At 42.4% G+C, this 21,922-nt stretch overlaps 1 protein-coding gene across 2 annotated transcripts in view; it reads left to right on the top strand.

The window, feature by feature from the left end:
* CDIN1 (CDAN1 interacting nuclease 1) overlaps window positions 1-21,220 on the top strand; it is a 202,983-nt gene extending 181,763 nt beyond the window's left edge. The window contains exon 11 of one of the 2 annotated variants that reach the window (XM_081118390.1): window positions 19,866-21,220. In XM_081118390.1, coding sequence (XP_080974516.1) covers window positions 19,866-19,995 — 130 coding nt within the window. In that variant the 3' untranslated portion in view covers window positions 19,996-21,220. The remainder of the gene's footprint in view (window positions 1-19,865) is intronic. The other variant, XM_081118389.1, reaches the window with a different exon arrangement.
* The last annotated feature ends 702 nt before the right edge of the window (window positions 21,221-21,922 follow it).

A 21,922-nucleotide genomic window follows, 5' to 3' on the forward strand; every position in this document is an offset into this window, starting at 1 on the left:
CCATCACCACCCCTCAACTGTGGTAGTTTTTCAAAACTTACAGTGCAGTAATTAGTAGCTATGGTTTTACACTGAACCCACACTTTCATCTGCGCTAGCAAGGATACTCTACTATTAAGAATGATGCAAAGACATAGGGACGTTTTCTTTGTCATTCCAAGGAAGGTACTTTTACCTTCTAACCTCTTTACCCTTTAACCTCTTTAACATCTTAATCACTTGTATATAATTTAAAAGGTTATCCAGTCTTTTATTATTTGAGTATCCTGTCTTTCATTGTATCCAGAACTATGTTAAGATTATTGTAAATTACTCAACTAATGTTAAATCAGTTGATATGTTCTTATCATAGCACTATTGTGAGATTTTAATTATACTATAGTTATAGTCAGTTCTGTCACTGAAGGATTGATTTTGTTTGTTTGAAAAATATTACAGGTCCTTTTAAAAAAAAAAAAGTTATTTTCCAATGTATAGCTATTGGAATCATAGCAAAAGGCCAGAATCAGATAACATGTATTAGCATATTTAATATTTCTCTAAATAAATTAGGAGAGTGACTTTTTGATAGGAATTTGCAACTTACAGTTGTAAAACTGGAATAAGGCCAATATACTTTTACTTACCTGAAAAGAAAATATTGCCTCACATTTAAAAAGAAATATAATGATAATCATATTTTTTAAAAAACAGGTAAGTAGTGTGAACTCAGGTATGATTTTTTTTTTTAATTCTTAATACTCTAGTTAGTATATTCTGACAGATAAAAAAATAATGTTGCCTTTGGATGTTTTAGGATGCCTGACAAAAATCTTATAAAGATTTCTCTGTGGCTACAAAGTGAGAAGCAGCTTGTCAGAAGTGATGGCATCAAAATGTAAAATACCTCTGAGGCAGGATAGTAAGAAGCCAGGAAAATTCCTTGGCAAGTGGAATGGGGAAACTGAGACAGATAACTGATTTCAGAGTGACCTCATCCAGCACCCTGTCTTGCCTGCCTTCCTCTCCCTTGAAGGACCGCTTCCTTAATCATTAAGCCCTCAGGAAAATGAGGTTCTGATTAGCATCAAACAATCATAGGAACAAAGTCTTAGATCTGTTGAACACAGAGACAGAGTTCTGGTGAAACTAGAGATATCTTCTAGGCCTTAGTTGTGTTTCACCACTAGGCCCAGAAAAGCAAAACCAGATAAAGCGAGGCCATGGCTGGCATCTGAACCAGATGCAATAACCAATGACCCGCCACCCTAGCACCAACCAATCAGTAAAGACCAAGACCCTGACCCTGTATGCTCATTTTGATGAATCATCATATTAAAGGACACACTTGGAAAGTTGATGAATATTCTATTGAAATCCTCCCTGGAGACCACCCCTAAAAGTCCAGCCTTTAGAAAACATAAAAACCCTTAAGGCAAAGAACCCAGTGTGCTCACTGTCTCTAGAGCACACCTGCACCTTCTTTCTTCAAGTGTGTCTCTTTGCTTTCTTTCTCCTAAGCTCTAAGAGTCCCCACAAGACTTGCAAACAGGAATGGGGGGCACTGGCAGCTTGTCGCAGGCTAACCCCTGAACCTATCTCTAATGGCCCTTCTTTTGCCTCTGTAACTTGTTTCCTGAGTCCATGCAGCCCAGCTGGCTCACTTCTGCCTCTGTGACTTTCTTTCTAAAAGGCCAAGGCAGCTCTCTGAGCAGCCGGCTCAAATCTTCTCTTCGAGTGTACTTTCACTTTGCATTCTAAATAAACTTCCTCTTGCACCAGGGTCCTTGGCTCTGAATTCTTTCTTCGCCAAGCTTAAGAATCGAGAGCCAGTAACGCCCGTAACATCTCAATTAGATTCAAAACAGAATTATTACTTAAATACAGTTTAATAATGCTTAAGTACATCAAATGTGTAGCATTTAAATATTCCCTGAATAATAATAATGAAATTATACTAAGCGTTTTGGTAGTAGATGACAGGCATTGAAAAAATATGTACCCTAAATCTTCTGTGACCTTTTTTGTTTCTCGTGGTGTATTTTTTAAAAGTTTGTAAGTAATGAATCTAAGCAAAATGAAGATGCAAAATGGGAGCATTTGTTGTTATAATATCACAAACATTTTATACTTCCTAAGTGAATGGCATCAATCCTAACAAATAAGTGAGACTCTAAGAAAACAAGCCCCTTATTTAACTTTTTCAATTAAATTAAGACAAAGTCTGAATATCACACTGAATCTAAAAGGCTTCCTCTTAAAATTATGCCCCACATGTAATATCCTTCTTCCTCATGAAAGTTTTTATGGCCCACCTTCTTCCGAAATGTCTGATCTTGTGCTGGAGAACTTGGGGGCAGTGTCTAACCATCGGAAGGCATTTTATTTGAGAGTCTTCAAAATATACCACGGGGGATTGTTAGAGCCACCAAAGGCAGCCCAGTCTAGACCCAGCGTGTAATGTTGGGTGAGAGAAAAGAATTGTTTTCCAATAGTGACCATAGTCTGTTTCCATAAAACCGATGCTTGGTCCAAAACTAAACCTAAAGGGTGTTATAAATGTGTCCAGAGCGCTGCATGATTGATTTGTGTTGGCTCTGTCATGAAAACAGACAGAAGGCACAGGGGTTGCCTCCCTGTGGAATCGTGGAGGTAAATTGCCATATGTGTCCCCGTTAGGAGCCTGGCTTATTTGATTGTACATGTAACAACTTTACAGACCAGACTTTGGGTCTCTTGAGATCTCCAGTGTCTTTCTGTGAAATCTAAGTAGCACAGCACCTTGCTCTTCAGCCTCGAGCACAGACTGTGGCAGGGGATCAGAGCTGTTGCCTGTAGTCTTTCCCAGTCCTAAATTAAATACATCTTTCCCAGAGTTGCTACTGTTCTGTAGTATGGCTAGAAGTGGATTTGTTTTAACCTAAGAGGTAAGGAAGGAGGGCCAGCATTGTAATATTACATGCCACAAAGGCTGAGATGACAAATCGGAACTGAAAGGGAAAATCCCAGGTTCCTTTTCCTGTAAAACTATTCCAGCAGCCCTGGTCGGGTAGCTCATTGGTTGGAGGAGCATCGTCCCATGCACCAAAAGGTTGCAGGTTCGATCCCCAACCGGGGCACTTACGGCAGGCAACTGATCAGTGTTTCTCTCTCATATTGATATCTCTCTCTCTCTATCTCAAACCAATAAAAAATATATATATCCTCAAGTGAGGATAAATACATATATATTTATATATTCCAGCAAACTCCCTGAGAGAAAAAAAGTATGTGTAAAAAACAGTAACTTAACTTTCCTGAGATCATGCCAGTCAACACCCATGACTCTCCTGCTTGGAGAAGTATTGGAAAGCTCAAGTAAACCAAGGCAAATGATTGAGGAAATCAAACAGCACTGTTTTCAAGCTATTTGGTTCATCCTATGTATGCCCTTAGGTTCAAGATTTAAACCAGACCTAAGCAAAACAGCTGTGCAATGGTACTCTGCATAACTTTTCTACCTGTCATTCATGTATTCAACAAATATTTTTTCAGTTTCTACCTTGTGTCATACACCACTAACAGCCAGGTAATGATAAAGTAGACAAGATAGTCCGACCGGGCATGGCTCAGCAGTTGAGCGTCAACCTGGGATCCAGGCGATCGGGGTTTGATTCCCGGTCAGGGCACATGCCCGGGTTGTGGGTTTGATCAATGACTCTCTCATCATTGATGTTTCCATCTCTCTCTCTCCCTCTCCTGTCCTCTCTCTGAAATCAATAAAGATATATTAAAAAAATAAATAAATAAAATAAAGTAGACAAGATATTGCTTCTGTGGAGGAGGTAAACATTAAATAAATACAAATAAAAATGTAATTGTAACATCTTTTAAACTTAGAGTTTGACAGTGAGAGCCCAGTTCAGTTTGCCATTTTGCTTCTGAATTCTTTAGAATTTTAAATCAAAGTAAATTCCATAAATTTAAATAGGTTTTATAATAGTATATATCTGCAGAGTCGTAAAGAGCTCATTAAAAAATAAATAGCAAACCTAGTCATTGTTTATGCAAGACATTGGACCTAATATTAGGAATTTTGGTTATTTAATATCTAATGTCAAATGAGAGTTTGGACTCACCAGTTGCCATAACTAACTGCTCATATTTTGATTCCCGTTTCCTTCAACAAATGTTTCTTTAAATAGTGATAATGGGTCTATTTTTTGCAGTGGCCCTTTTAATAATGGAATGGGGTGGGGTTTTCTCTGTCTTTGACATTAAATTTTACTAGTCTGATAAGGACTTCAGTTACATCAACAACTGCACAAAAAGGAAGGTCTTTTGCAAGCATGAGGCACTCGAAGATTACTTCAAATATCATCTTGCATTGGCCTTCTCATGGCCTGTTAGATCAAGCCCTAAAAATAAACACCTATTAATTAGCTAATGGCAACATGGGTAGACCAAAGCTCTCACTGGTAACCTCATTCAATAGCTCGTCTTATGTCACCCAGGATGAGGCAGTTTGCAGCCAGGAATGCCTCTAAAAGAAGACAGTCACAAGCTTAACTAAATGTTTAAAATAACCTCTGTAACCCCTCCCCACACTGACAGATTGCTTTCAACTCGGTGGAATCAAACCACAGCCCCAGCCCCAGTGGCCTCCGTGGGCCAGCTGAGAGCCACAGTTTGTAAAGTAAAACCTCAGGTTCAGTGCAGCGCTCCCTTGTCTTGCTTTTAATCAAAAAACAATCAGAGGGGAACTCACTCCTGGAAGTCCTTATCTTCATAAAATTTAACTAATGACTCCTGTTAAGTTAAATAAGGTTGCTGTGTAACTCACCGAGGAAACTGTTTGCCAGTCACCTCCTGCCCGCAGACTTCTCAAAGAATACAAATTGGAGGAACCCCGCGGAGCTGGGCTGTGACTGTTTATCTACACATACTTTGTCCCAACAGCTCCGTAAAGTTGAGCCCTCAGTATAGTTTTCAGTAGGTTTGTGTGGTGTGTGTTTTTTGAATGGCAGTCTTTTTTCTGTATGGAGTAGAAATGGTGAGGGGGGAGGATTTGTTTTAATGTATACTTTTGTTTAATGTGTTTATCCCCAAATAAGTGCACTGTAGTAGATACTTTGGCCCTGCACAAAGTAAATATTTAGCTGAGGGATTCTACAGAGAAACATGGCCTGGGGTATTTGAGTTTCAAGAAAGAGGATCACTTTGGGGCAAAAGACTGGCGTGCACTCCACCCGGGATTGGCAGGAGTGGGCTCCTCGCTCATAGCCTCCCCGGGCCCCACAGCCCTGAGTCTGCCAGCCCTACTCCCACTGCTCTTTTCCAGCTGGAACTTCTGCCATGCCCATGATCCTTTTATTTTGCCATTTTCTGCACTGTCCCCAAAGCCCCCAGGCTTTTACTGATCACTCTGTCTGGGTGTGCTTCTCCCTCCACCTGAAGCACCTTCCCTGTCCTGCTCACTCAGTGGACCTTCACCTCGGGGCTCACTGCGAGGCCGCCTCACCTCTGCGCTGGGCCTTCCTTGGCCTTCCCCGGGCCCCGCACGGCCTTCTGCACAGTCCCCTTACAACATCTGTCCCCTCCTGAACATGCCTTCTAACCTGCTTGTCTGCCTTACTGCTGAGAGCTCCCGGGAGACAGGACTGTGCCCACGTTCCCTCTGCATCCCTGGAGCATGAGAGTATGGCACCCTTTGGGGAAGGCAGGAGGTGGTGGCCGCCCTGGCCTGCAGTTAGGGAATAGGGGAGCCGGCTTTGCAGGTGGACAAGAGCTGGTTCCTGCAGGCTCTGTCAGTTGCTCCATCTGAACTTAAACAAGTCACTTGACCCCTCAAGAGCCTCAGTTTCCTCAGTTGTCAAGTCGAAACAATGTGTTTTTTGATGATCGGATGTATGACTGTCCAATTTGTGGAAGTATTTGAAGAAGGGAAGTGTTCTGCCCGTCAGCTGAAGACTAGAACCAGAGTTGACTGAAGTGTGCCCTGTTCTTCGAACCCCGCCCTGCAGTTTTCACACTCACACAGGACCCTCAACTATTACTTTAATAGTAATAATAAAAAGTTTTGCTGTCCTCAGGGTCCTGTTTCTTTCCGGCAATTGTTTAATAAAACATCTTTGTTAGCCCCAAGAAAACAAAGGGTGTGGCCACCTTTAGAAATTGGTGCCAGCTGCTGGGTTTTCGTGAGTCCTGCCTGCCTCTCGTCCCACGAGCCTCCTATGTTCCCTTTGTCGGGCAATCTCCAACAGTAGCCAGCACTTGCTGCCCAAATCAGAAGATGGCTTTACTGTCTTTCCAGAGTCTTTAAATATTAGTTAAAAATGCTCAGAGTTGTTCCTTTTATGTTCTCTCTTTTGTTAAAAAGTAAAATCATTTACTGCAATGATGAACTAGGAAACTTGGTGAGACTTTTCAGCCACTCCCGGCCTAACAGGACATGCATTTGGGATGGATGGTACAACACAATCTCAAGACCCTGCCCTGAAATGTGTGTGTGCAGCCCTTCCTTGTCACGTCACCCCGGGCCCGAATGTGGGGACAGGCCCAGTGGTGTCGTGCCATTAAACACCAGAACGTATGTTTACGTAAATTTTAAATCACTGACATCAGCAGGGTTTTCTGTCAAGTCTCATAAAGGCGAGTTTCTCCTGGTCTCATGAAGCTGATCAGCTTTTCTTCTGAAAGACAGAATGACTGAGGGAAACAAACTTTCCCACTTCTGGCTCAGAGAAGCATCTAGTCCAGTCATCAGTGCAGGAACCGTTTTCACTCTGGTTGACTCCCACTTCCTACCGCTCTGTTCATCATCTTCTCTCCCTGGGTAAATCTGGGTAAAGTACTGCCTTCATTAGTACTTAACTGATCCAGCTTTTATTTTCTCTGGTGGGTTTATTTCCAGACCTCTAGACATAGATCTGCCTATTCATGCATTGGGGATGGGGAGTGGGGAGATTGGGGAGGTTTCCTAATTAGATTCCACTATTGAGCAGAATTTTTGTAATGGGGCAACAATGAATATATAGAAATTATGCTCACTTATTCTCAAATTCGCCGTGAACTCCAGGATACAAGGGCTATCATGCCTGCTTTACAGATGGAAAACTAAGGCTGAGAAATAGAAGGTACATTAAAGGTGATGTCTCCGAGCCTCCGTGTCTTATAGCAGGGGAAGGACTTGTCCAGTGTGGAAGAGTCTTTAGCAAATAAAGCCTTTGTACTGAAACTGGACATTCAGGAACCTTACCTGAGATTGGGATGGGGAGGGGTTGCAGAGTAATGTTTTATAGGTTGAAAAAGTATTTGGAGTCCAGAGCACACAGGGCAGTGTGGCCCAGCTGCTCAGAGAGGGAGCTGCGTACTCAGAGGCCCTGGGTTGGCGTCGGCTACGCTCAAGCTTTCCCTTCTTGCGAGAGAGAGCAAGCCTCTCCCCTCTCGATATCTCTACTTTCTCATCTGTGAAACGGCGACCAGTAACACTTGCCACCTCACAGGTTCACTGCGTGTGTTAAATGCAACAACGGGCACAAAGGGCTTAGCACACGCGGGGTGCATTGTAAGCACTCAGTGTTCGTCCTCTTATTGTCATGATTATTATGATCAGTGAAGCACAGGCTTATCATAGTTTTCTCAAATTTGAAACAAAGTACTAATACTAGCTACTCAGGGATTCTGTTTTAAATGAAATAATGCAGATAAAGAGCTTAGAAGAGTAGCTGGCATATAATGAAAGCACTAGCTGCTGTTATGATTATGGTTGGGCTGTTAGTATCCCCGTATGACTTTCCTCGGAGAAATCGTAATTAAAACCTCTGCATCTTCTACCAGTTTCAAAGGCTGGGACTGCGCCAGGCAGATAGATCTGGAGGAAGTCAGTCAAGTATTCTTTGGATCCTGGTGACCTCAGTCTGAAGTGGGTTAACTGCAGGGCATCACTCTTCCTAGATGCCTTACTCCAGTTGTAGTTAGAAGGGATCAAACTGAAGAATGACTCACCATCTGAAGATGACATATTTTCCACCACATGGACCCTCAGCATAACCCAAACCTAGCCTGGGGTGACCTGCTGGCCCTGTGTAGCACTGAAATCTGTTTCCAGGTGGCCACCAGCTGAACTCTGTCTGCTCATGGCAGTCAGCTGTCCTCTGCCCCCTCATTGCCCTGTTGGGAACTATCCCCGGAGGTAAGCCCAGGGTGCCTTTTCACTCCTTCAACAGTTTCCCTCATCACCTGGAAAATTCCCTGGCTCAGAGCTTCATTGGGGAGATCTAGCACTAAGCAAGTAACGCCTTTAAAAAACAAAATCAGGTGGGATCTTTTGGGGCTAAAATTTAAAGTTTTGTAACTATACAGTTGACCTTCAAAGATCAATGTAACAGTAAAATAAGAAAATGTGCCTACTTCTTTTCCTGAGCTCAATTTTCTATTTCTGTTTTGCTCTTTTACTGTACCTGCCCCTTTGGGGGAAAGGCAGGGTATAAATAAATTGAAAGCTGTATACCAACCTATAGAAGCTATCAGATTCTCATTTTCTTAAAGTAGCATTGAAAATGACGTAAAGATTGTTTTGGAGAGTTTGTGTTATTGCAAATTAAAGCGATGAACCTGGGAATGATATAAGCACCTGGGGATGGTATTTGTGGTTCATCAAGTGCAAATCCATGTGTCATACACAAATACAGTTCACTTTAATAGTTTGATATCTCTTCACTCATCTTAAACACCTTAAGGTATTTGGAAAGGGAGGAATAAAACAGATGAACCTGCTGAGATATGGCCAGGACCGGCAGTACTTCATTTTGATTGATGTTGTTACCACCTTATCTTCTAGAGAAAAGCTACTGTAAACAAAAGCCTACCCAAATTGGTTGTATTTCAAGGATGTGAGAGCCACCTGTGTGCAGCTATTGGCTCCCAACCACTTAGTTTTTCTGAGCTGTCATTTCCGCCCACCTGACAGTCACACCTCAGTCACCCATAGTGTCTCTCCCAAGGAACAGCTCTTGTATTTTCTACCAGGTTCTAAACCACATCATCTTTCCTGTAATGACCTAAAAAGCATAGATTCCAAATGCAAAATGTCTGGGACTAGCTCTTCAGAGCATGTAACTTGGGCATATGTTTAAGGCTCCTTTTATCACTTCAAAAAAATGCCTTTCCTTCCCTGTGTGGTCACCAATTGTTAGCAAAATACTTCTTTCCAAATGCGTGTTAGCACTCGCAGCTTCTCCCAAAACAGGGGCTCTCTCCGTGGAGGCCTTCATTCGTGTGTTCCTACATCTGCTCTGTAGTATTCATTGGCCGGTTCCTTGGTGCCCCTGAAATGCAGGCCACCCTCATGCACCTTACATTCTAGAAGTGTAAGGCCAGATTACCCATATTTTCTTTCTTTCTAGGGACCTTTTTTTTTTTTCCTGTTACTTGGTCATTTCTTTCTAATGATCTCGATGGTTCCCATTTCTAATCCCTACCCCCTCCTTTCTATTATTTGCCTTCATGGACCTGTAAAATTGGGAGATTTGCCCTTGTTGGTTAGCCAAAGAGATTTTCCTTATTGGGAAGTATTTATTGTGAGTAAGAGAACATTTTAACTACCCATTCAGAGCAAGCTGGGATCTGACATACCTGAAGCACTGTGTCACATTTAGTTAATGATAGATTTATAGGGCAAGCATGTATCAGCCTTAATCCTTTAGTTATTTGACTTTGCCAAGGATGAAAATTCCAATAATTTTTTTTATTTTAAACAGACATTTATATATCTATCTAAAACCCATAAATCTCTTTGTGCCTTGAGATAAACGTCTCACTGAACTCTGGGTTACCCTGTGCTCTTTGGAGAATTGAGCGAGGGAAAAGGAGACCCATCCCCCCTCTACCTAATAATAAAAGACTTAAAAAAAAAAAAGACTAAGCAACATTTATATAATCAAATGTTTTCTATTTTATAAAGCATTTCTAATTTCTGGTATTCAGGAAGTTGGAAGTGAAAAGGTTGGGCACAACGTCCGAATTTATCAGAACGAGTCTACGGTAGACAAACTGGCAAACCCAGAATGGACTGTCGCACTGTCGGCCCCGGCTTTGCCAGCTCCGCGATCACTATTCATTATGGTTGTCATATCAATTATAAATTCTCTGGCATCAAACACTAAATCAGCGGAAATGATGGGTTTGCCTTTGGCATGTTTCCCTGGGGAAATAACTGAGAAAACATGTAATAATTCACACAACCAGTTTTGTAAACTACCCCAACTTTGGGGAGGGCTGGAGTGTAAATTCTAGGCAGGTGGATATGATTTGCACCCAAAGTCCTCCTGAAGTGTTCCCTCTCCTTAGTACTTGAGTGTTTTCAAAGTAAACATGACCTTAGGGACTTTCTGACTTTTAGGGTTTCAGTTTCTTTACTGCATTTGGTATTTCTTTTTCCCACTTGGGGACTGGTACTGTCCACTTAATACATCCTCATTTGAAACAAAAAAACAGAGCTCATCTTCATTTCACAATGAAATAATCTCAATATGCTTCTCACCCCACATCCCTCTATTCTCTCAGGGCCCCCTAATTCCATTCTTTGTTTTCTCCTCAAAAAAAATGAACATCTCCCCTGCTGGGCGTGGCTCAGCGGTTGAACACCGACCTGGGATCCAGGAGATCGAGGTTCGATTCCCGGTCAGGGCACAAGCCCAGGCTGCGGGCTCGATCCCCAGTCAGGGGCATACAGGAGGCGGCCAGTCGGTGGCTGAATAAATGCAGCTTAGCTGAGAACTCAACTTGTCTAGGAAGGCTTCTAGAATATCATGTCATTGCTCTAATTTTTCTTTTGCTCTGAACCTTTTGGTATTTTGTCTGTTCAATTAATTACTTGTATTTCACACTTAAAATGTGAATAGACTTGTTCCTAATTATTAAACTTTGAGCTGAAAGCAACTTCAGGAGGGGAGGAGCCTTTCTTTGGTGACTCGTGCTTTCCGCAATGGAAAAGCATGGATGCGCAGGCTTGTCTGTTATTTCTTAATAGGTAAGTGCTGACCCGCTGCCAGGAGTAAGCGTTTCTCAAAGAGAACAGCTATGGAAGCAGCGGATTAAATAGCTTCTGCCTGTTTTCTATTCCACCCATCTCAGTTTTTCTCTTCTGAGGAGAGATTTACAATAGGCTAGAAAGACTATAAGTATGGCATCCAAGTTTATCCAACACAGGACCAAGTAAAGTGAAAATTAAACACTTTTCCAGGCAATTTAATGAAAATGCCAAGTTACATAAACACCAAGGAGAATTTCAGGTGGTTGTAGTTGTGTATTTATATACATTTTAAACTTTCTTCAAAATAATGTATTTTCTGTTTATTTTCTATGTGGCATTCAGGCCTGAAGTGAATCAGTATTTATAATATATTTTTCCTTTTTTATTTTCAAAATTATATACAGTGAGTTGATGTTACAAAGAGAGTTGCATTTTTAATAATCAAGATCCATGAATTGAGTGGGAATACTCATAACTGGAGTTCTCTGTCTTGAGTCCTTTCCGTTTATAAATACAGACCTGCCAAGAAAAGAAAGTAAATAAAACAACCTAGTTATATTTTTATTTCATCTCTAGATACCACGAAATAAAAAGAATATTTGCATTGTGTATTAAATTGAGCGTAGTGCCAGAACCCCGAGACGCCGTATTACATGATCACTAATCTATTATTACTGTACACATATTTACGCGCAGGCATAAATACACACATACCCTGCGTGTAAACATGTGCAGGCGTATTTCGCTTGGACTGAAAAGTTATTTACAACTCTGTCTAGAGATACATACAACAGTGATTAACAAGTGCATAACCAATCTACAACACGCAGATTAAAACTAAATAAACAGTGTAAGAGTTTATTTTAAAACAATTACAAGATGTTTTATATTTCTCCTTCGTCCTGAACTATGTGTTTGAGAATGCATTCTTCATAAAAACCACATGCAAGTCTTTGATGGCGAAACAATTGACTTCCAACAGCCACATGTCTGTACACATCTTCAGAAGATACCCCAGACCCCACACAGCAACTCGGAATGAGAAAGAAAAAGAAAATATCTGTGTGTGTGTGTGTGTGTGTATGTGTGTGTGTGTGTGTGTGCGCGCGTGTGTGTATGCTATTCCTGTTTAGGAAAAGAAGTTTTCTGTTTGTCTATGAATTTAAAATAATTTGAATTAGAGACAAAGATTTGAATCAATATAACTAGGGATTTTTTTTAATTGTTTGATGAAGATCCTTGTGAACAAGAATTAAAATCATCCCATAGTCCTCTTGTTATTTCAATTGAAAATTGTTTGGTTGACTTGATCCAGATTAATGTTGTAGAACCCTGGTGTATTGAGAATCCTCTATGTAAACATGGTAATTCAGCTCATTGAGAAGTATTATATCAATTTCATGAGTTTCCCTTATTCTATGTGGAAAAGAAAATTGTATAATAGTATATGAACCGCCCCCCCCCCCACCCTTCACCTTCATATTATGAAACCAAAAAAGATATAAAAATCATACCAATTTTTTTTTAAGGTAGTGATTTTTCTTATAGAGCTGAAAACATAGATAAGTCAAATTAATGCCACAAACATTAAGATACATCTTCATACTAGAGGTATTTTAGGAGCAAAAATGGGCCTTTGGGTTCCCTGTCTCAGCCCTGTTCAGCAAGTCTGAAGCTTTTCTGGTTCTAGCTGACACGCTCACTTCGACCAGCGCGTCCCCCGGTTTTCGTCGTAACTTATTCCAGCTGTTCATTTCCATTAATGTGAACAGGCTGCTGCAGTGTTCTGGATTTACTCCTCTCTCCTCATGTTTAGATTCTGTCCCATAACTTCTGAATCCTCTTGTAGCGGGAAACATTTCTCTTCTCTGAACTTGATGCAGTGATTCTATAATTCTCAGCTCTTCTACCCGAATTGTAAGTTGCTTTGCCATATGCTTCCTAAACGTGGTGACACCTAAATCGAAATGAGTGACTAGAGAAACTTTCTAGTGTGTAACTATTGACTTAGTACCTGAAAAATTATTCCCCATAGACAGGTGAATCCCAACTCATACACTGACTGGGCTTTTGATTAGTCGCCTGCCTTCTGGGCTCCTGCTCTTCTCTCTTTTCCAGGTGTTGTAAATATGTTTCAACACTGAGTGACTGTTATAAACTGCTGTGTAAATACAAGGCATAGTGACAGACAGTATTAGTGTCATGGTTAAAAGTACAAGCCCTAGAGCCCCAGACTGCTTAGGTTCAAAGGCTGTCCCTTTCTGTGCCTCAGTTTTTTCATCTGTAAAATGGGAATGATCATAGTGACCCCCATCATAGGGTGCTTGTGACTTTCAAATGAGACTGCACATGTAAAAGTGCCTGAATCATTGCCTGTCACATAAGTGTGCTATAAATGTTAGTTGCCTCTTTGTTGTTGGTTATTGAAATAATTTTATATGTATTTAGATAACATCTTTATAGACATAATGTCTGGTCAAAGGCCTTTTGAAATCTGTGGAGACATAGAAGCTAACTAGGCCTCAGGAAACCAACCAGGGAGTTTCTTATTGGGGTAACTTAGCAAAATGCTCTCCAACACTGTGATTGGGAATCTCTACATGCCTGCACTTACCTTTCATTTTAGCACTCCCTGAAGAGGGTGCCTCAAGGAAAAGTCCTAACAATAGCAAGTTAAGTTTTAAAATATCATCCAAATAATTCCTGTCTTACAGGATCGTGTAGAGGTGTGGCAAGGAAGGGGGGAGTATTTTTTTTTATAGTTAAGAAAGAAAAAGGAAGTCCTCTCTGAATCTGGGGCCCCAAATTTCCTATCTGTGCCTCTGAGTTTCTCAGGGAGCTATAGAAAACCTTGGACTGAAAGACGATTTCTAACTTATACCACATTCTGTCCAACATTTATAGTCTGACATCTTCAGAGACTATCTGAGGATAGCTACATTTTTCTGGAAAACTAAGAATTTACTCACTGAAGTACCATTTTTAAAACATTCTTGGTGACAATCTTTTAAAAATATATTACACATTGCACTGCCTGTCTTAACGAAATGTAACCGGGATTTATTTTTCCAAGACTGTACTTAGCACCTGTTGAGATTGACAGAGTCCATGAGCCCCAATACCAAACAGTCTTGGATTGCCACAGTTGGGGGCTTTTTCAGTGTCTCCTCCGGGCTGTCAGCAGTCCTTAAATGGCACAGTGTTCTGCCTGAAACCAGCCTCCCGCACCCTATCTTCACCCCCTTCAAAGTTGCAGCTTCAAAATCTCGGTAATCAAATTTAATGACCAAACCACAGCACTAGAGAAAACAGGATTCTTCATTCTATATAGGATTTCTTTACATTTTTAGGTAGCCCCAGTGCCCTAGATAGGCAGCAGGGAGGGGTGTTGGTGTGTAGTCTAAGGAGCCAAGAAGTTCTGTTAGTGTAGAAGCGCAGACCTACTTCATAACTGGTTTGCCTTGATGGAGAGATGCCGCTCATTAATAATCTCATTCAGTAACCCCTTCTGCTTTCAACTGAGTGCAACTATAACTGGAAAAAAAAAAATCCGATCCGTAGCCAACAGGACTCTCCATAATTACTCAAGTCTGCAGTATATATGTTAGTTTTATCTATTGCCGTAAAACAAATTACCACAAAACTAATGACTTAAAATTACACACTTTTGTTATCTCGGTTTTTCTGTGAGTTGGGAATGTGGGCATAGCTTAGCTGGAGCCCCTCTTTACCGTCGTCTCTCATGGGCTGCATTCAAGATACCGGCCCAGGGTGCGTGGTCTTATCTGAAGGTTTGACAGGAAAGCTCCACTCTCAAGCTCCCTCAGGTTGTTGGCAAGATTCAGTTCCTCGCGAGATGTTGGACGAAGGGACACAGTTCCTCGCTGGCTGTTGACCACAGGCCACCCTCAGTTCCTTGCCGTGTGGGCCTCTCCCAAAGGGCAGTCTGCCTCATCAAGGTATACGCAAGCCTAGAAGGCAAGAGTGTGTCCGATAGACGCTAGTCACAGTCTTTTGTACCCTAATCACAGTGACACCCTATCACTTTTTCTGTATCGTTTATGTTAGAAGAAAGTCACTCAAAGGGAGGGGATTAAACAAGAGCATGAGTCCCAAGAGGCAGGATCATCTTAGAGGTCAGCCCAGCACAGTGTCTCTCTGCCACTCTCAGTTGCAACTCAGAAAGGACTCAGCCCCAGGACCGCCGTGGGTCTTTCGTTACTGCAGCTGCCCGGGTTAGTCGGATGCTTCTCTTCTCTGCCTCCCTTCCTACGGGCAGCACTGGCGAGGCTGCTTTCAGTAGAGCGAGTTCTAAATGGGACCTGGTGCAGGATCTGTCTATTCTTCTGGCTCATTTTTTACTGTAAAAATGAACCTTATGTGCAGGGACAGGTTAGTTACCAGTTCACTAAGTATTTTCACACATCTTTCATATTACCCATATCATAGAATCTCCTCCATTTATGCCGTTCACCTCTGTCTAACACATTCATCCAGAAAAGGCGACCAAACCAAATAGAACAGTGGCCCCCAATCTCTCCAAATTTGAAAATCTCTAAAACAAATGAAACGAATTTTTTGCTAACTATATAGCTGTGCTTTTAGATTCCATCTACTTAGAAAATATATAATGACTGAAAGCTATGGTGAATTCTGTTTTATCATCTATATTTCTAAAAGAGGACAAGATACATCTTTTTTTTTTTTCCCCCCTGAAGATAGTCGTGTGCTGAAGGATGTTTTGCAGTCTCTTCACAACCACTCAAGGGTCTCTGACCCAAGCTTGGGAACCTCTGAGTTAGCTCTCGAGGCAGGGCCAAGACTCCAGTGCCCACAGGGAACAGGTGGGCAACAAAAATGAGCAGAGTAGGTGGGACATTAAAAAAAAGTGTTCCCTTCCCTTTCTTTCTTGAAACATGAAACCTCTAAGGTTGTGTTTGCTTTCCCAAATTTGACAGAGAAGCGAGGATGAAGAAGTAGGTCTCTACAATTAAAGAAAACCTATAGTGCAACCATGATGACAATGGCACCTGGCACTGAGCCTCCACGTTGGGGAGTAACAGAGAGCAGTGAGGACTGTGGCAAACCTGAGAACATATGTCATGCCCAAAGGGGGCAGCCATGACTCAGCCCCAACTGGTTGTTGCCTTATCAATTCATTTCTCAAGAGAAAGTAAATATGCAGGATTTTGTGTAAAAACTCCCAATTTTTATGTGTTGGCTCCATTTTTTTTTTAACTGATAAAATCCCAGCCTTGATTTTATAGATTCAGTCACAGAAATGTCACTAATCTGCAAGGCAGTTTATCCCAACAGGGTCACCAGATAGCAGAGACACAAATGGTGAAACAGGGAGACAATCTCTGGGAGACAGATGTGCACAAAACACACAAAAGGGTACCCAGCTTTCATCCCACAGCCTCCTATTTAACGTCTTTAAATACTTTAAAATGAAAGGAAACAAGAGAAACACATTTATAAGGTTGTCGTTATTTACATGGAACTTCATCCTTCATACCCTCAGGGTCTGTCATGGCTCCTGACTTTCACCTCCCATTTTTTCCCAAGAGGTATTTGTTATTTTTGCTAATTTGGTGGTATTTTATTTGCAGGCAAAATTGCTTGTTCAAAAGTCACTCACATTCCAGTGTCTGCTCCACAGGAGTTTGTAAAATCCATTTGGAGTCTTTGATCTTATTACTTGACCATGAGTATAGTAACATTAAAGTTATAGTTAACCTCGCAATGTGTTTACAGAACCAATTCAGATATCCGTATACATCCCGTTACTGCATGTCCCCGGGCAGGTGGGGGGGCTGCGATCCCGGGAGCAGACCAACCTTCTGCTTCGCACATTCCCTCAGCCCAGGGACTGCTTTCTTTTAAATGCCATTAACAGTTTCTTTGATTTTTATTGGTCACAAAGGTTATGTTTGCCTTCCCAGCGATCTCACTCTTGCCCAGTAGTGCCACAATAAATGGGAATAGGCATCCGAAAGGTGAAATCACTCAACCCACAAGCATGTACTTGACCTACATAAAAATTTCGTAGGTCATTTTCTCTCTGTTTTACACCTTTTCAGAAGAGAACACTAGAGTTGACTTCCTTGGTTTTTCCAATTGTCAACCAAAATGTTCCCTTCTGTTAGTTTAGATAACCAAGGAATTAATCATATAAAATTTCTTAATGTTGGTCAGCCTCTTTAGAAATGGATAAGTTGCTAAAAGGTTATCTTGCCAGCATCTTATAATCTCTGGATCCCAAGTTGGAGAAAGCTCAAAAATGTACTCAAGTGGGCATCGGGAACGAGGCCAGATATGTCCTATCATTAAATTTCCAAAGTTGTCGCCCTCTAAAGTTCCTATTACTTTTCTCACTCAAAGGCCACATAATTTGAAAGCCTCCATCTACCGGTCTCCATTCACAAAGGGTGGTTATCTTTCCTTGTCTTTAATTAATTAAGCATGAATTTTCAGTCAGAGCTTTTGAGCCACATGAGAGAGCTAGTAGTACCTAAGTTAATATAATTCCGCCCAAAAGCTGAGAAATAAACACTTAGATACATGGTAGGGTCTCATTATGAGTCCCTAGTCATATACACTGGTAATAACTCTCAGGCCCATGTCACTGCCTCCGGGGGCCCTGGTAGTGAGCCACCGAGTGAAATGTGCAGATTCACGATCTTGCAAATACCTTTTTGAGTTGCATATTCCATCTGTTGCCTCACAAGTAAAAGGAGTCCATTTTCTCAGTCACTGAGGTGTTCCCCAGCCTGGCTTTTCTGCCTAGAAAATGCCATTTTTGTAAAGAGCCGTCATGTTCCGTATCCTTTGGCTTATGATTTAGCTGCTCAGCCAAAGTACAGGCTGCTCTTGCTCTCTCAGTGCTAGTAATGTGTGTTTTTGTTTTATTAAATCTTTAAAACACTGGGCTTGTTGTTTATGACCCCCATACATTTCTTTGTTCCTTTCCATGACTGTTTAAATCATCTATTTTTTCTCCCTTTGTAAAAGTATCAGTGCCTTTCTAGAGAACATCTTGGTCTCCGGAATGGCTGCCTAATATGAAGGAGGAATGTGCTAAGCTTAATGCTCGGTCTGTCGAGGCTATGATCCAGGGCTGCTCTGTTGATAGGAAGGCTTGAGACTTTTCAGATCTGGTCCTGAGAATCACAGGTCTTTCTGCTGTTTCCAGACTTGTTTTGACAGATCTGAGATCATTTGATAACAATCACAGAGCTTTTTTGTAAAATAAAGATACCAGATCTTCTGTGTTGCAGTTGCAGACAAATGTTTGTGATTAAGAGTTACTAAGCAACCCTCCGTTAAATAGAAGCAAGTTCTCATCCAGGTGTGAGCTCCCCTTGTGTGCATTTGAGCACTGAGCCCGCACACCCCGTGCCAAGGTAGTCTGACCCTTCTGACTCCCAGGGGAGCTTCCTGGGCGATACTGAGGGGGAAGAGAGCATCTGCAGCCAGCCCTGAATTCAGGTCAATGTCACAGGGCCTGCTGCTCCAGGGCGTCTCATCCAGTGTAGCTCCCGTGTCCCCTAGAACAAGTTCCGTTGATGAGTTTCCATCTCATGGTTCTGTCCTTGCATGGAGGGGGTGCAAAAAGTTTTGATTAATCTTGCATCCAACTTGGCTCCTCTACTGATGTGAATCCCCAAATAAACCACGCCGTGACATCCAGCTGAACTGGTTCCTGTGCATACAGTATCTCACAGCCCATCCTGTACTGTTAGTTTTGGCAAGTACGCCACCGCATATAATAAATCATGGGAGGAAAGAGCTTTTTGGCCTAGCGCGGCTCTGCCTGCTGTAATGTCAGAATACAGAAAGCAGTTCTGTTTTTAGACATCCTTTTACTAACCCAGCATTCATAATTTATGATTTCACTGTAAAATTCCTGCAACATGACACCAAAAGTAGTGCTGCCCTTTAATTAAGTACCTTCAGTAGGAAAAACGTGAAACTGGTGTGCAAAACATCTCTGTGCCCGGTGATTGATAGTGATTACATCTCTATGAACCCAGCCTGGAGGTCTCCGCTTCCTGATGGGTAAGGGAGTCTGTGGGGCCACTTCCTGAGTCTGCCCCTGACCCAAATGCGAGGTGATTCGGAGGCACCATTCAGAAACACTGAGGTTTTAAGCCTGCATCTGTCTATTCTTTGTCACAAGTCTGTGTGCCATTGTTCCTCCCCTTCATGGTAAGAACCTACAACCAAATTCCACGTCGCGTTTGCGCTTAGAGAGGGGCCGATGCAGAGAACGGAGGGTCCGGGAGAAGGCCTCTGTGAGGGGTCCCCATTGTCCTATGGATTTTTTTTTTTTAAAGACTGAAAAGGGTGACAGAGGAGACTTTTGCTCCTACTGATAGGACATTGTAGCCAGAGGAGGACATCGAGCTGTTCCATTTTTTAAATTATTTCTCTCTTTGTAATTACTTTTCCCTCCATTGAAAATAGCCAAGTTTAATTTTTAAGAGCACCCCTAAATGTTAGGAGACTAAAAATCCCAAGCCCGTGGCTCCCCGCTCCTCACTGTGTGGACTCGCTGTACCCTCCACCGGCTCGGGAGTCACATCAGCCCGGGCTCACAGCACCTCCTGAACGGTAACCAGGGTGGTGCATGTCCCCGACGTGCTCCAGCTTCCTTGAGAGAAAGGTAATAAATTTGCCCCAGGTGGTAATACTTGTATTAAATTAGCTGTTTGGTATAAGTTCAGCTCCTTTCGGTCATAATATAGCAACGAAAATAAAAACACTTTGCGATAACGCCGTCTAATCATAGTGTCAGTGCTTCAGAGAGGACTGTGTTTGGAACGCTGTTGATCCTGTCCCTGTATATTGTTTCCCCGTGTTTTTGCAGGTTTGGGCCGGGCCTGGTCATCTATTGGTACGGCTTCATCCAGGAGCTGGACTGTAACCGGGAGAGGGGCATCATGCTCAAAGCCTGCTTCCCCTCGGACATCGTCACCTTGTGCCACAGCCCAGCTTGACCCCGCGGGTCCCAGAAGAGAAGCTGGGAGGAAGAGGCGACTCCGGAAGCAATTTCGCTTCCCTGCAGCAGCAACTCCTGGCCACATCTGCCCTGAACTCCGGCTGAACTCCTGCCGCCCGTGGTCACACCACTACCTCTTTAGACAAACACACCGAGAGTTTCTGTTTTCCTTCATCCCTGCTGATGTGAACAGCCAAGAACCACAGACGCAGCCCACTCGTGATCAGCGGTTCCGCCTCTGTCAAGCAGTTGGTTTATAGATGGTCATCATCTCCCTTCCTTCGGGATGGTTTCTCCTTGACGAAAGGAAAAACGCGGAGACTGAAAGGTGTGATTTTTCCGTCCCCCTCCCAGTTCCCAGACCGCCCTCTTATTCTTCCCTAAACTCCGTGTATTCTCTCTCCCTCCCGCACTCGGGTACCCAGCATCGCGGGGCCTCCCGGAATCGTTAGCACGACCCAGCAGCGCTGAGGCCCCACGGTCTGTGCGCCTCACCTGCAGGGCTCAGGGCACCCTTGGGCAGCCTGTGCCGTGGCCTGTTTGGTCCAGTCTGTACGGCTTCCTGACTTGCGTGGCCCCGAGCCAAGCTGAAAAATATACTTGATGAGAATTTCCTCTTTTTATAATACTTGAGCACCAAACATTTTTCATTTATCTCATTTGAAAGTTTTAGTTACATTGTGTCTGGAAATCACACTCGCCCATTGGCTTGGGGGCCCGGGAGATGCCGAAGCCGGTGCCAGCCTCAACAGGAGTTTATTTTTAAACGTGGCTACTTGTCAGTGTGTGTGATAGTATTTTTATGAGTAAAATTTTTTAAAAGTACATTTGGTACACTGCTTTTTATCTGCATTTTATACCACATAATTATATAACACAAATAATTTAGGCATTAGAGATAGTCAGCTTTGAATGAATGAAGTGTACCAGAAATAAACCCAGGGCGATTTTCAATAAGCAAAATAAAGGAGAGTTTGTATTTGTTCACTTTAATCTAGTCACTTTTTATGCAGCAAATCAAATTTCAGTCTAAAGTAAAACATCAATAAAGTCCTTATAAACCTATTTTTTGGGAGGTTAAAGATTAATGTATGCCCAGAAACACAGTTAGCAAAATATTTGCCATTGTGTTGACAAAACATAATGACTTTTACAATGTTGAATTGGTGAGCTTGGAAATATTAATAAAGATGTAAGTCTTAACAAACATGTTTAATAAGTTATCTACATCGCTTGCTTCTTTTAAAATACTAGCCGTGCCGTTAGCGCTCCGTTCATTTTGTACCTGAGAGGCTCACAGGAGCCCGCCGCTGCTTGTCCCTTGGAAGGACTCAGGGACGCCGGGTCCCAGGTGCGGTCTTAGCTGTGCTGGGGCTGCAGCGAACCCAGAGGCAGGGGGAAGACAGGAGGGCAAGGAGGGCGACCTCCTCCCGGTCAAGTGCATCCAGCGGGCTCTGCGAGGGAGACAGAACGAGCTGAAACCACTGCTGTCGTCTTGATACACAGACACACACAGAACACACAGAAACAGACACACACACAACAGACACATACACAGAACACACAGAAATAGACACACACACCACACAGAGAAACATACACACCACACAGACACACACAGAACACACAGAAACACACACAGACACACACAACAGACACATACACACACAGAACACACAGAAACACACACACGACAGACACATACACAGAACACACAGAAATAGACACACACACCACACAGAGAAACATACACACAACACAGACACACACAGAACACACAGAAACACACACAGACACACACAACAGACACATACACACACAGAACACACAGAAACAGACACACACAACAGACACATACACAGAACACACAGAAATAGACACGCACAACACACAGAGAAACACACACAACACAGACACACACAGAA

Source organism: Miniopterus schreibersii (genome assembly GCF_964146895.1).
Source record: "Miniopterus schreibersii genome assembly, chromosome: 1".
Classification (NCBI taxonomy): Eukaryota; Metazoa; Chordata; class Mammalia; order Chiroptera; family Miniopteridae; genus Miniopterus; species Miniopterus schreibersii.